This window comes from Alosa sapidissima, chromosome 2 (genome assembly GCF_018492685.1).
Source record: "Alosa sapidissima isolate fAloSap1 chromosome 2, fAloSap1.pri, whole genome shotgun sequence".
Classification (NCBI taxonomy): Eukaryota; Metazoa; Chordata; class Actinopteri; order Clupeiformes; family Clupeidae; genus Alosa; species Alosa sapidissima.
The window spans coordinates 27,032,149-27,045,522 of NC_055958.1; the positions used below are offsets into that span (position 1 = coordinate 27,032,149).

General features: G+C 48.7%; 2 protein-coding genes across 5 annotated transcripts in view; both read left to right on the plus strand.

Annotated features, from left to right (window-relative positions):
- The window catches only part of col6a3 (collagen, type VI, alpha 3), a 29,330-nt gene extending 25,070 nt beyond the window's left edge, over window positions 1-4,260 (plus strand). Inside the window, exons 31-36 of the mRNA XM_042078308.1 lie at window positions 41-640; window positions 938-1,534; window positions 1,770-2,369; window positions 2,575-3,174; window positions 3,472-4,068; window positions 4,256-4,260. Of these exons, the coding sequence (XP_041934242.1) occupies window positions 41-640; window positions 938-1,534; window positions 1,770-2,369; window positions 2,575-3,174; window positions 3,472-4,068; window positions 4,256-4,260 (2,999 nt within the window). The remainder of the gene's footprint in view (window positions 1-40; window positions 641-937; window positions 1,535-1,769; window positions 2,370-2,574; window positions 3,175-3,471; window positions 4,069-4,255) is intronic.
- The window catches only part of LOC121698439 (collagen alpha-3(VI) chain-like), a 35,164-nt gene continuing 25,432 nt past the window's right edge, over window positions 3,643-13,374 (plus strand). Inside the window, exons 1-12 of one of the 4 annotated variants that reach the window (XM_042080548.1) lie at window positions 3,643-4,068; window positions 4,304-4,903; window positions 5,109-5,708; window positions 6,006-6,602; window positions 6,838-7,437; window positions 7,643-8,242; window positions 8,540-9,136; window positions 9,333-9,932; window positions 10,122-10,721; window positions 11,035-11,634; window positions 11,838-12,437; window positions 12,719-13,318. In XM_042080548.1, the coding sequence (XP_041936482.1) occupies window positions 4,339-4,903; window positions 5,109-5,708; window positions 6,006-6,602; window positions 6,838-7,437; window positions 7,643-8,242; window positions 8,540-9,136; window positions 9,333-9,932; window positions 10,122-10,721; window positions 11,035-11,634; window positions 11,838-12,437; window positions 12,719-13,318 (6,559 nt within the window). In that variant the 5' untranslated portion in view covers window positions 3,643-4,068; window positions 4,304-4,338. Of the gene's footprint in view, window positions 4,904-5,108; window positions 5,709-6,005; window positions 6,603-6,837; window positions 7,438-7,642; window positions 8,243-8,539; window positions 9,137-9,332; window positions 9,933-10,121; window positions 10,722-11,034; window positions 11,635-11,837; window positions 12,438-12,718; window positions 13,319-13,374 lie in introns of all 4 variants that reach the window. The other 3 variants (XM_042080539.1, XM_042080558.1, XM_042080567.1) reach the window with 3 other exon arrangements.

The window sequence follows — 13,374 nt, forward strand, 5'->3', positions numbered from 1 at the left end:
AGTACTAGATTGCTCTTTTGACATGCTTTATCTGCTGTAGTCGAGGGCCGTGCTGCCAGGAGAGACGTCATACTCCTCCTTGATGGTTCAGACGGAAATAGGAATGGATTCCCCGCCATGCGTGACTTTGTTCAGAGAGTGGTGGAGAAACTCCATGTGGATGAAGGCAGAGACCGCGTTTCTGTGGTCCAGTACAGCCAAGAGCCCGAGGCTAGTTTCTATCTGAACACCTACACCACAAAGGAAGAGGTTCTGGAAGATGTCCGCGGTCTGAGGCACAAAGGAGGGAGACCCCTCAACACCGGGTCAGCCCTCCAGTATGTGAGAGACAGTGTCCTCAGTGATTCCTCTGGCAGTAGACGCCTGCAGGGTGTCCCACAGATACTGATTTTACTGAACGGTGGAAGGTCTTCTGACAATGTGGACACGCCAGCCTCTGCTCTTAGGGAGCTGGGAGTGAAAATCTTTACCATTGGCAACAGATACTCTGACAGCAGAGAACTGCAGAGGATTTCAAAAGAGCCTAGCAATGCAGTGTCAGTGTCTGACTTCAGTGACCTCCCCAGTGTTCAGGAGCAGCTCTTGGATTCCGTAGAAACCGTTGTCGTCTCTGTGACACCAACAACCCCAACTGTCTTAGGTATGTCTACCTGTTGACGTCTGTGCTGCCCTTTAGTCTTTCCCGTAGTGCCGTCTTTCCCTCTTCAATAGCAGTAAGCCTTTTCAAATTCTGACGTAAAGTCGCTAATTGGAGTTGCATAGACATAGCCAACCCATGAAGCCAGGCAACTTCATGAAGGGGTGGGGGGTGGCAGGCTGGGTTTACTGGAGCCATTTCCTTTCATTTGTAAGCTAGAACTGATGTGAGGAATGGCAAGTGAGTTTGCTGTGCTGAAAGAAAGTGTGCTCCGTGCTAAACATGTCGTTTTCCTTCTAGTTGACCAAACCGCACCCAGAAAGGATGTTGTATTCCTGCTGGATGGCTCTGATTACACTAGGAATGCCTTCCCAGCTATGAAGGACTTTGTTCAGAGGGTAGTGGAGAAGCTAAATGTGATGGAGAACAGAGATCGTGTGTCTGTGGTCCAATACAGCAGAGACCCAGAGGCCCATTTCTATCTGAACACATACACAGGAAAGGAAGAAACTCTTGACGCTGTGAGAGCTCTGAGGCACAAAGGAGGCAGGCCCCTCAACACCGGGGCGGCTCTCCAGTATGTGAGAGACAGCGCCTTCTCTCCTTCCTCTGGCAGCAGACGGCAAGAGGGTGTTCCTCAAATTCTAATCCTGCTGAGCGGAGCGAGGTCTAGCGATAACGTAGACACCCCAGCCACCTCTCTCAAAGAGAGTGGCGTCTTAATCTTTGCTATTGGCACCAAAAATTCCAGCCGAGAGGTTGAGAAGATTTCTTCCGATCCTACCTATGCCCAGTCTGTGTCAGACTTTTCGGAGCTGCCAAATGTCCAGCAGCAATTCCTGGCCTCTGTGAACACTGCTGTCTTGGAGGTAACACAGACATCACCACCGGTTTTGGGTAAGACTGATTTAACCATATTGCTCCTCATCTCTTCAGATAGGCTTGTCTGTGGTGTATTTATTCCTTTCTGCCCCCAATGTAAAGAAAAATTAACTATTGTCAGGCCAGCGTGTTGCATGTCCAGACATATCTTAAAACAACCCGAGAGTGATTTGAGTGCTAGAGTTTCACCCATACTCTGCAGGCTAAAGTTCTCATATGGGTGTGTGTCTGTGCATTTCAATACCCTTAGTTGACAGAAGAATCCCCCGAAAAGACGTGGTGTTCATGCTGGATGGTTCCGATGGAACAAGGAACGTGTTCCCAGCAGTGCTTGACTTTGTTCAGAGAGTGGTGGAGAAACTAAATGTGGGTGAGGGCAAAGACCGTGTGTCTGTGGTCCAGTACAGCAGAGACCCAGTGGCCCACTTCTACCTAAACACCCACTCAAGGAAGGAAGATGTTCTTGAGAATGTTAGAAGTCTGAGACATAAAGGAGGAAGGCCCCTCAACACTGGTGCAGCTCTCCAGTATGTGAGGGAGAACGTGTTCACAGCCTCCTCCGGTTCTAGACGCTTAGAAGGTGTGCCACAAATGCTGATCCTGCTTAGCGGTGGAAAGTCTTTTGACAGCGTGGACGCTCCAGCCTCGGCTCTTAAACAGCTGGGAGTGCAGATCCTTCCAATTGGAAGCAGGAACTCTGACAGCAGAGAGCTGCAGAGGATCTCACACGACCCTAGTTACGCAATGTCAGTGTCCGACTTCAGTGACCTTCCAAGTGTTCAACAGCAACTTCTCTCTGTCGTGAGCCCAGTAGTAGTGGAGGCCACTCCCAAAACACCGACAGTCATAGGTAAGAACACATGTGTCTGTTGTGTCTTTTTTGTGCCATGCTGCAGGATGATGTAGTTGTGTTAGCTAAAGAAAACAAAAACTGTTAGCTCATTTACTCAGTCTGACATTAGGGCCAAAACAGGGCTTGATGCCTGTGGAATTAGTTGCAAAGTGTGCTTGGCAGAGTACTAGATTGCTCTTTTGACATGCTTTATCTGCTGTAGTCGAGGGCCGTGCTGCCAGGAGAGACGTCATACTCCTCCTTGATGGTTCAGACGGAAATAGGAATGGATTCCCCGCCATGCGTGACTTTGTTCAGAGAGTGGTGGAGAAACTCCATGTGGATGAAGGCAGAGACCGCGTTTCTGTGGTCCAGTACAGCCAAGAGCCCGAGGCTAGTTTCTATCTGAACACCTACACCACAAAGGAAGAGGTTCTGGAAGATGTCCGCGGTCTGAGGCACAAAGGAGGGAGACCCCTCAACACCGGGTCAGCCCTCCAGTATGTGAGAGACAGTGTCCTCAGTGATTCCTCTGGCAGTAGACGCCTGCAGGGTGTCCCACAGATACTGATTTTACTGAACGGTGGAAGGTCTTCTGACAATGTGGACACGCCAGCCTCTGCTCTTAGGGAGCTGGGAGTGAAAATCTTTACCATTGGCAACAGATACTCTGACAGCAGAGAATTGCAGAGGATTTCAAAAGAGCCTAGCAATGCAGTGTCAGTGTCTGACTTCAGTGACCTCCCCAGTGTTCAGGAGCAGCTCTTGGATTCCGTAGAAACCGTTGTCGTCTCTGTGACACCAACAACCCCAACTGTCTTAGGTATGTCTACCTGTTGACGTCTGTGCTGCCCTTTAGTCTTTCCCGTAGTGCCGTCTTTCCCTCTTCAATAGCAGTAAGCCTTTTCAAATTCTGACGTAAAGCCGCTAATTGGAGTTGCATAGACATAGCCAACGTATGAAGCCAGGCAACTTCATGAAGGGGTGGGGGGTGGCAGGCTGGGTTTACTGGAGCCATTTCCTTTCATTTGTAAACTAGAACTGATGTGAGGAATGGCAAGTGAGTTTGCTGTGCTGAAAGAAAGTGTGCTCCGTGCTAAACATGTCGTTTTCCTTCTAGTTGACCAAACCGCACCCAGAAAGGATGTTGTATTCCTGCTGGATGGCTCTGATTACACTAGGAATGCCTTCCCAGCTATGAAGGACTTTGTTCAGAGGGTAGTGGAGAAGCTAAATGTGATGGAGAACAGAGATCGTGTGTCTGTGGTCCAATACAGCAGAGACCCAGAGGCCCATTTGTATCTGAACACATACACAGGAAAGGAAGAAACTCTTGACGCTGTGAGAGCTCTGAGGCACAAAGGAGGCAGGCCCCTCAACACCGGGGCGGCTCTCCAGTATGTGAGAGACAGCGCCTTCTCTCCTTCCTCTGGCAGCAGACGGCAAGAGGGTGTTCCTCAAATTCTAATCCTGCTGAGCGGAGCGAGGTCTAGCGATAACGTAGACACCCCAGCCACCTCTCTCAAAGAGAGTGGCGTCTTAATCTTTGCTATTGGCACCAAAAATTCCAGCCGAGAGGTTGAGAAGATTTCTTCCGATCCTACCTATGCCCAGTCTGTGTCAGACTTTTCGGAGCTGCCAAATGTCCAGCAGCAATTCCTGGCCTCTGTGAACACTGCTGTCTTGGAGGTAACACAGACATCACCACCGGTTTTGGGTAAGACTGATTTAACCATATTGCTCCTCATCTCTTCAGATAGGCTTGTCTGTGGTGTATTTATTCCTTTCTGCCCCCAATGTAAAGAAAAATGAACTATTGTCAGGCCAGCGTGTTGCATGTCCAGACATATCTTAAAACAACCCGAGAGTGATTTGAGTGCTAGAGTTTCACCCATACTCTGCAGGCTAAAGTTCTCATATGGGTGTGTGTCTGTGCATTTCAATACCCTTAGTTGACAGAAGAATCCCCCGAAAAGACGTGGTGTTCATGCTGGATGGTACCGATGGAACAAGGAACGTGTTCCCAGCAGTGCTTGACTTTGTTCAGAGAGTGGTGGAGAAACTAAATGTGGGTGAGGGCAAAGACCGTGTGTCTGTGGTCCAGTACAGCAGAGACCCAGTGGCCCACTTCTACCTAAACACCCACTCAAGGAAGGAAGATGTTCTTGAGAATGTTAGAAGTCTGAGACATAAAGGAGGAAGGCCCCTCAACACTGGTGCAGCTCTCCAGTATGTGAGGGAGAACGTGTTCACAGCCTCCTCCGGTTCTAGACGCTTAGAAGGTGTGCCACAAATGCTGATCCTGCTTAGCGGTGGAAAGTCTTTTGACAGCGTGGACGCTCCAGCCTCGGCTCTTAAACAGCTGGGAGTGCAGATCCTTCCAATTGGAAGCAGGAACTCTGACAGCAGAGAGCTGCAGAGGATCTCACACGACCCTAGTTACGCAATGTCAGTGTCCGACTTCAGTGACCTTCCAAGTGTTCAACAGCAACTTCTCTCTGTCGTGAGCCCAGTAGTAGTGGAGGCCACTCCCAAAACACCGACAGTCATAGGTAAGAACACATGTGTCTGTTGTGTCTTTTTTGTGCCATGCTGCAGGATGATGTAGTTGTGTTAGCTAAAGAAAACAAAAACTGTTAGCTCATTTACTCAGTCTGACATTAGGGCCAAAACAGGGCTTGATGCCCGTGGAATTAGTTGCAAAGTGTGCTTGGCAGAGTACTAGATTGCTCTTTTGACATGCTTTATCTGCTGTAGTCGAGGGCCGTGCTGCCAGGAGAGACGTCATACTCCTCCTTGATGGTTCAGACGGAAATAGGAATGGATTCCCCGCCATGCGTGACTTTGTTCAGAGAGTGGTGGAGAAACTCCATGTGGATGAAGGCAGAGACCGCGTTTCTGTGGTCCAGTACAGCCAAGAGCCCGAGGCTAGTTTCTATCTGAACACCTACACCACAAAGGAAGAGGTTCTGGAAGATGTCCGCGGTCTGAGGCACAAAGGAGGGAGACCCCTCAACACCGGGTCAGCCCTCCAGTATGTGAGAGACAGTGTCCTCAGTGATTCCTCTGGCAGTAGACGCCTGCAGGGTGTCCCACAGATACTGATTTTACTGAACGGTGGAAGGTCTTCTGACAATGTGGACACGCCAGCCTCTGCTCTTAGGGAGCTGGGAGTGAAAATCTTTACCATTGGCAACAGATACTCTGACAGCAGAGAATTGCAGAGGATTTCAAAAGAGCCTAGCAATGCAGTGTCAGTGTCTGACTTCAGTGACCTCCCCAGTGTTCAGGAGCAGCTCTTGGATTCCGTAGAAACCGTTGTCGTCTCTGTGACACCAACAACCCCAACTGTCTTAGGTATGTCTACCTGTTGACGTCTGTGCTGCCCTTTAGTCTTTCCCGTAGTGCCGTCTTTCCCTCTTCAATAGCAGTAAGCCTTTTCAAATTCTGACGTAAAGCCGCTAATTGGAGTTGCATAGACATAGCCAACGTATGAAGCCAGGCAACTTCATGAAGGGGTGGGGGGTGGCAGGCTGGGTTTACTGGAGCCATTTCCTTTCATTTGTAAGCTAGAACTGATGTGAGGAATGGCAAGTGAGTTTGCTGTGCTGAAAGAAAGTGTGCTCCGTGCTAAACATGTCGTTTTCCTTCTAGTTGACCAAACCGCACCCAGAAAGGATGTTGTATTCCTGCTGGATGGCTCTGATTACACTAGGAATGCCTTCCCAGCTATGAAGGACTTTGTTCAGAGGGTAGTGGAGAAGCTAAATGTGATGGAGAACAGAGATCGTGTGTCTGTGGTCCAATACAGCAGAGACCCAGAGGCCCATTTCTATCTGAACACATACACAGGAAAGGAAGAAACTCTTGACGCTGTGAGAGCTCTGAGGCACAAAGGAGGCAGGCCCCTCAACACCGGGGCGGCTCTCCAGTATGTGAGAGACAGCGCCTTCTCTCCTTCCTCTGGCAGCAGACGGCAAGAGGGTGTTCCTCAAATTCTAATCCTGCTGAGCGGAGCGAGGTCTAGCGATAACGTAGACACCCCAGCCACCTCTCTCAAAGAGAGTGGCGTCTTAATCTTTGCTATTGGCACCAAAAATTCCAGCCGAGAGGTTGAGAAGATTTCTTCCGATCCTACCTATGCCCAGTCTGTGTCAGACTTTTCGGAGCTGCCAAATGTCCAGCAGCAATTCCTGGCCTCTGTGAACACTGCTGTCTTGGAGGTAACACAGACATCACCACCGGTTTTGGGTAAGACTGATTTAACCATATTGCTCCTCATCTCTTCAGATAGGCTTGTCTGTGGTGTATTTATTCCTTTCTGCCCCCAATGTAAAGAAAAATGAACTATTGTCAGGCCAGCGTGTTGCATGTCCAGACATATCTTAAAACAACCCGAGAGTGATTTGAGTGCTAGAGTTTCACCCATACTCTGCAGGCTAAAGTTCTCATATGGGTGTGTGTCTGTGCATTTCAATACCCTTAGTTGACAGAAGAATCCCCCGAAAAGACGTGGTGTTCATGCTGGATGGTTCCGATGGAACAAGGAACGTGTTCCCAGCAGTGCTTGACTTTGTTCAGAGAGTGGTGGAGAAACTAAATGTGGGTGAGGGCAAAGACCGTGTGTCTGTGGTCCAGTACAGCAGAGACCCAGTGGCCCACTTCTACCTAAACACCCACTCAAGGAAGGAAGATGTTCTTGAGAATGTTAGAAGTCTGAGACATAAAGGAGGAAGGCCCCTCAACACTGGTGCAGCTCTCCAGTATGTGAGGGAGAACGTGTTCACAGCCTCCTCCGGTTCTAGACGCTTAGAAGGTGTGCCACAAATGCTGATCCTGCTTAGCGGTGGAAAGTCTTTTGACAGCGTGGACGCTCCAGCCTCGGCTCTTAAACAGCTGGGAGTGCAGATCCTTCCAATTGGAAGCAGGAACTCTGACAGCAGAGAGCTGCAGAGGATCTCACACGACCCTAGTTACGCAATGTCAGTGTCCGACTTCAGTGACCTTCCAAGTGTTCAACAGCAACTTCTCTCTGTCGTGAGCCCAGTAGTAGTGGAGGCCACTCCCAAAACACCGACAGTCATAGGTAAGAACACATGTGTCTGTTGTGTCTTTTTTGTGCCATGCTGCAGGATGATGTAGTTGTGTTAGCTAAAGAAAACAAAAACTGTTAGCTCATTTACTCAGTCTGACATTAGGGCCAAAACAGGGCTTGATGCCCGTGGAATTAGTTGCAAAGTGTGCTTGGCAGAGTACTAGATTGCTCTTTTGACATGCTTTATCTGCTGTAGTCGAGGGCCGTGCTGCCAGGAGAGACGTCATACTCCTCCTTGATGGTTCAGACGGAAATAGGAATGGATTCCCCGCCATGCGTGACTTTGTTCAGAGAGTGGTGGAGAAACTCCATGTGGATGAAGGCAGAGACCGCGTTTCTGTGGTCCAGTACAGCCAAGAGCCCGAGGCTAGTTTCTATCTGAACACCTACACCACAAAGGAAGAGGTTCTGGAAGATGTCCGCGGTCTGAGGCACAAAGGAGGGAGACCCCTCAACACCGGGTCAGCCCTACAGTATGTGAGAGACAGTGTCCTCAGTGATTCCTCTGGCAGTAGACGCCTGCAGGGTGTCCCACAGATACTGATTTTACTGAACGGTGGAAGGTCTTCTGACAATGTGGACACGCCAGCCTCTGCTCTTAGGGAGCTGGGAGTGAAAATCTTTACCATTGGCAACAGATACTCTGACAGCAGAGAACTGCAGAGGATTTCAAAAGAGCCTAGCAATGCAGTGTCAGTGTCTGACTTCAGTGACCTCCCCAGTGTTCAGGAGCAGCTCTTGGATTCCGTAGAAACCGTTGTCGTCTCTGTGACACCAACAACCCCAACTGTCTTAGGTATGTCTACCTGTTGACGTCTGTGCTGCCCTTTAGTCTTTCCCGTAGTGCCGTCTTTCCCTCTTCAATAGCAGTAAGCCTTTTCAAATTCTGACGTAAAGTCGCTAATTGGAGTTGCATAGACATAGCCAACGCATGAAGCCAGGCAACTTCATGAAGGGGTGGGGGGTGGCAGGCTGGGTTTACTGGAGCCATTTCCTTTCATTTGTAAGCTAGAACTGATGTGAGGAATGGCAAGTGAGTTTGCTGTGCTGAAAGAAAGTGTGCTCCGTGCTAAACATGTCGTTTTCCTTCTAGTTGACCAAACCGCACCCAGAAAGGATGTTGTATTCCTGCTGGATGGCTCTGATTACACTAGGAATGCCTTCCCAGCTATGAAGGACTTTGTTCAGAGGGTAGTGGAGAAGCTAAATGTGATGGAGAACAGAGATCGTGTGTCTGTGGTCCAATACAGCAGAGACCCAGAGGCCCATTTCTATCTGAACACATACACAGGAAAGGAAGAAACTCTTGACGCTGTGAGAGCTCTGAGGCACAAAGGAGGCAGGCCCCTCAACACCGGGGCGGCTCTCCAGTATGTGAGAGACAGCGCCTTCTCTCCTTCCTCTGGCAGCAGACGGCAAGAGGGTGTTCCTCAAATTCTAATCCTGCTGAGCGGAGCGAGGTCTAGCGATAACGTAGACACCCCAGCCACCTCTCTCAAAGAGAGTGGCGTCTTAATCTTTGCTATTGGCACCAAAAATTCCAGCCGAGAGGTTGAGAAGATTTCTTCCGATCCTACCTATGCCCAGTCTGTGTCAGACTTTTCGGAGCTGCCAAATGTCCAGCAGCAATTCCTGGCCTCTGTGAACACTGCTGTCTTGGAGGTAACACAGACATCACCACCGGTTTTGGGTAAGACTGATTTAACCATATTTATTCCTTTCTGCCCCCAATTTAGAGAAAAATGAACTATTGTCAGGCCAGCGTGTTGCATGTCCAGACATATCTTAAAACAACCCGAGAGTGATTTGAGTGCTAGAACTTCACCCATACTCTGCAGGCTAAAGTTCTCATATGGGTGTGTGTCTGTGCATTTCAATACCCTTAGTTGACAGAAGAATCCCCCGAAAAGACGTGGTGTTCATGCTGGACGGTTCCGATGGTACAAGGAACGTGTTCCCAGCAGTGCTTGACTTTGTTCAGAGAGTGGTGGAGAAACTAAATGTGGGTGAGGGCAAAGACCGTGTGTCTGTGGTCCAGTACAGCAGAGACCCAGTGGCCCACTTCTACCTAAACACCCACTCAAGGAAGGAAGATGTTCTTGAGAATGTTAGAAGTCTGAGACATAAAGGAGGAAGGCCCCTCAACACTGGTGCAGCTCTCCAGTATGTGAGGGAGAACGTGTTCACAGCCTCCTCCGGTTCTAGACGCTTAGAAGGTGTGCCACAAATGCTGATCCTGCTTAGCGGTGGAAAGTCTTTTGACAGTGTGGACGCTCCAGCCTCGGCTCTTAAACAGCTGGGAGTGCAGATCCTTCCAATTGGAAGCAGGAACTCTGACAGCAGAGAGCTGCAGAGGATCTCACACGACCCTAGTTACGCAATGTCAGTGTCCGACTTCAGTGACCTTCCAAGTGTTCAACAGCAACTTCTTTCTGTCGTGAGCCTAGTAGTAGTGGAGGCCACTCCCAATACACCAACAGTCATAGGTAAGAACACATGTGTCTGTTGTGTTTTTTTGTGCCATGCTGCAGGATGATGTAGTTGTGTTTGTGACAGAAAACAAAGTGGTTAGGTTATTTACTCTGTCGGACATTAGATGTCCGTGGAATTAGTTGCAAATTGTGTGCTTTGCAGAGTATTTAGATTGCTCTTTTGACATGCTTAATCTGCTGTAGTCGAAGACCGTGCTGCCAAGAGAGACGTCGTTCTCCTCATTGATGGTTCAGACAGAAATAGGAATGGATTCCCCGCCATGCGTGACTTTGTTCAGAGAGTGGTGGAGAAACTCCATGTGGATGAAGGCAGAGACCGCGTTTCTGTGGTTCAGTACAGCCGAGAGCCCGAGGCTAGTTTCTATCTGAACACCTACACCACAAAGGAAGAGGTTCTGGAACATGTCCGCGGTCTGAGTCACAAAGGAGGGAGACCCCTCAACACTGGGTCAGCCCTCCAGTATGTGAGAGACAGTGTCCTCAGTGATTCCTCTGGCAGTAGACGCCTCCAGGGTGTCCCACAGATACTGATTTTACTGAACGGTGGAAGGTCTTCTGACAATGTGGACACACCAGCCTCTGCTCTTAGGGAGCTGGGAGTGAAAATCTTTACCATTGGCAACAGATACTCTGACAGCAAGGAATTGCAGAGGATTTCAAAAGAGCCTGGCAATACAGTTTCAGTGCCTGACTTCACTGACCTCCCCAGTGTTCAGGAGCAGTTCATCGATTCTGTAGAAACAGTTGTCATCTCTGTGACACCAATGACTCCAACTGTCATAGGTATGTCTACATGTTTACGCCTGTGCTGCCTTTTAGTCTTTCCCGTAATGCCATCTTTCTATCTTTAATGGCCTTAGGCCTTTTCAAATTCTACTGTAAAAATGCCTAATTGGAGTTGCATAGAAATAGCCAATGGATGAAGCCAGACAACTTTGTGAAGTGTGTGTATTTGTCGGGGGGTTGGGGGGTGTCTTAGTTTGCTGGAGCCATTTCCTTTCATTTTGTAAGCTAGAACTGATGTGAGGAATGGCAAGTGGGTTTGCTGTGCTGAAAGAAAGTGTGCTCCGTGCTAAACATGTCGTTTTCCTTCTAGTTGACCAAGCCACACCCAGAAAGGATATTGTATTCCTCCTGGATGGCTCTGATTACACTAGGAATGCCTTCCCAGCTATGAAGGACTTTGTTCAGAAGGTAGTGGAGAAGCTAAATGTGATGGAGAACAGAGATCGTGTGTCTGTGGTCCAATACAGCAGAGACCCAGAGGCCCATTTCTATCTGAACACATACACAGGAAAGGCTGAAACTCTTGACGCTGTGAGAGCTCTGAGGCACAAAGGAGGCAGGTCTCTTAACACTGGTGCCGCTCTCCAGTATGTGAGGGAGAACGTGTTCACAATCTCCTCCGGTTCTAGATATTTAGTGGGTGTGCCACAAATATTGATTTTGCTAAGCAGTGGAAGGTCTTTTGACAGCGTGGATGCTCCAGCCTTTGCTCTGAAGGATCTGGGAGTGCAAATTCTTCCAATTGGAAACAGGAACTCTGACCACAGGGAACTGCAAAGGATTGCACGAGACCCTAGTTATGCAATGTCAGTGTCTGACTTCAGTGACCTTCCAAGTGTTCAACAGCAACTTCTCTCTGTCATAAGCACTGTAGAAGTTGAAGCCACTTCCATAACACCAACAGTCATAGGTAAGAACACATGTGTCTTATGGATCTTTTTTGCCATGCTGCAAGACAGTGTAGGTGTGTTTGTCAGAGAAAACTTAAATTGTTAGCTTATTTACTTAGTCGGACATTAGCGCCGAAACAGGGCTTGATGCCCGTGGAATTAGTTGCAAATTGTGCTTGGTAGAGTACTAGATTGCTCTTTTGACATGCTTTATCTGCTATAGTCGAGGGCCTTGCTGCCAGGAGAGATGTCGTACTCCTCCTTGATGGTTCAGACGGAAATAGGAATGGATTCCCCGCCATGCGTGACTTTGTTCAGAGAGTGGTGGAGAAACTCCATGTGGATGAAGGCAGAGACCGCGTTTCTGTGGTCCAGTACAGCCGAGAACCCGAGGCTAGTTTCTATCTGAACACCTACACCACAAAGGAAGAGGTTCTGGAACATGTCCGCGGTCTGAGGCACAAAGGAGGGAGACCCCTCAACACCGGGTCAGCCCTCCAGTATGTGAGAGACAGTGTCCTCAGTGATTCCTCTGGCAGTAGACTCCTGCAGGGTGTCCCACAGATACTGATTTTACTGAACGGTGGAAGGTCTTCTGACAATGTGGACACACCAGCCTCTGCTCTTAGGGAGCTGGGAGTGAAAATCTTTACCATTGGCAACAGATACTCTGACAGCAGAGAATTGCAGAGGATTTCAAAAGAGCCTAGCAATGCAGTGTCAGTGTCTGCCTTCAGTGACCTCCCCAGTGTTCAGGAGCAGCTCTTGGATTCCGTAGAAACCGTTGTCGTCTCTGTGACACCAACAACCCCAACTGTCTTAGGTATGTCTACCTGTTGACGTCTGTGCTGCCCTTTAGTCTTTCCCGTAATGCCTATCTTTCCATCACTAATATCCATAGGCCTTTTCAAAATGTAATGTTAAGACACCTTAATTGAGTAAAATAGCCAAGGGATGAAGCCAGGCAACCTTGTGAGCGGGTTAGAGGGGTTTTTGAGCCATGTCCTTTCATTTGTATGTTAGAACTGATGTGAGGAATGGCAAGTGGGTTTGCTGTGCTGAAAGAAAGTGTGCTCCGTGCTAAACATGTCGTTTTCCTTCTAGTTGACCAAGACGCACCCAGAAAAGATCTTGTATTCCTGCTGGATGGCTCTGATTACACTAGAAATGCCTTCCCAGCTATGAAGGACTTTGTTCAGAAGGTAGTGGAGAAGCTAAATGTGATGGAGAACAGAGATCGTGTGTCTGTGGTCCAATACAGCAGAGACCCAGAGGCCCATTTCTATTTGAACACATACACAGGAAAGGAAGAAACTCTTGAAGCTGTGAGAGCTCTGAGGCACAAAGGAGGCAGGCCCCTCAACACCGGGGCTGCTCTCCAGTACGTGAAAAACAGCGCCTTCTCTCCTTCTTCAGGTAGTAGACGGAAAGAGGGTGTCCCACAGATTCTGATTTTACTGAATGGTGGAAGGTCTTCCGACAATGTGGACACAGCGGCATCTACTCTTAGGGCAGCTGGAGTAAAAACATACTCTATTGGAAGCAGGTCCTCAGACAGTAGAGAATTGCAGAAGATATCATACCACCCTAATTTTACCATGTCAGTTTCTGACTTCAGAGATCTTCCAAGATATGAAGAGCAACTACTCTCTGTTATTAGCACTGTAACAGAGGTGACCACTACTCCCACACAAATTATATTGGGTAAGATAACATGATTTTTTTGTATGTGTTTGTAGCTTTTTCTATATATTTATTAT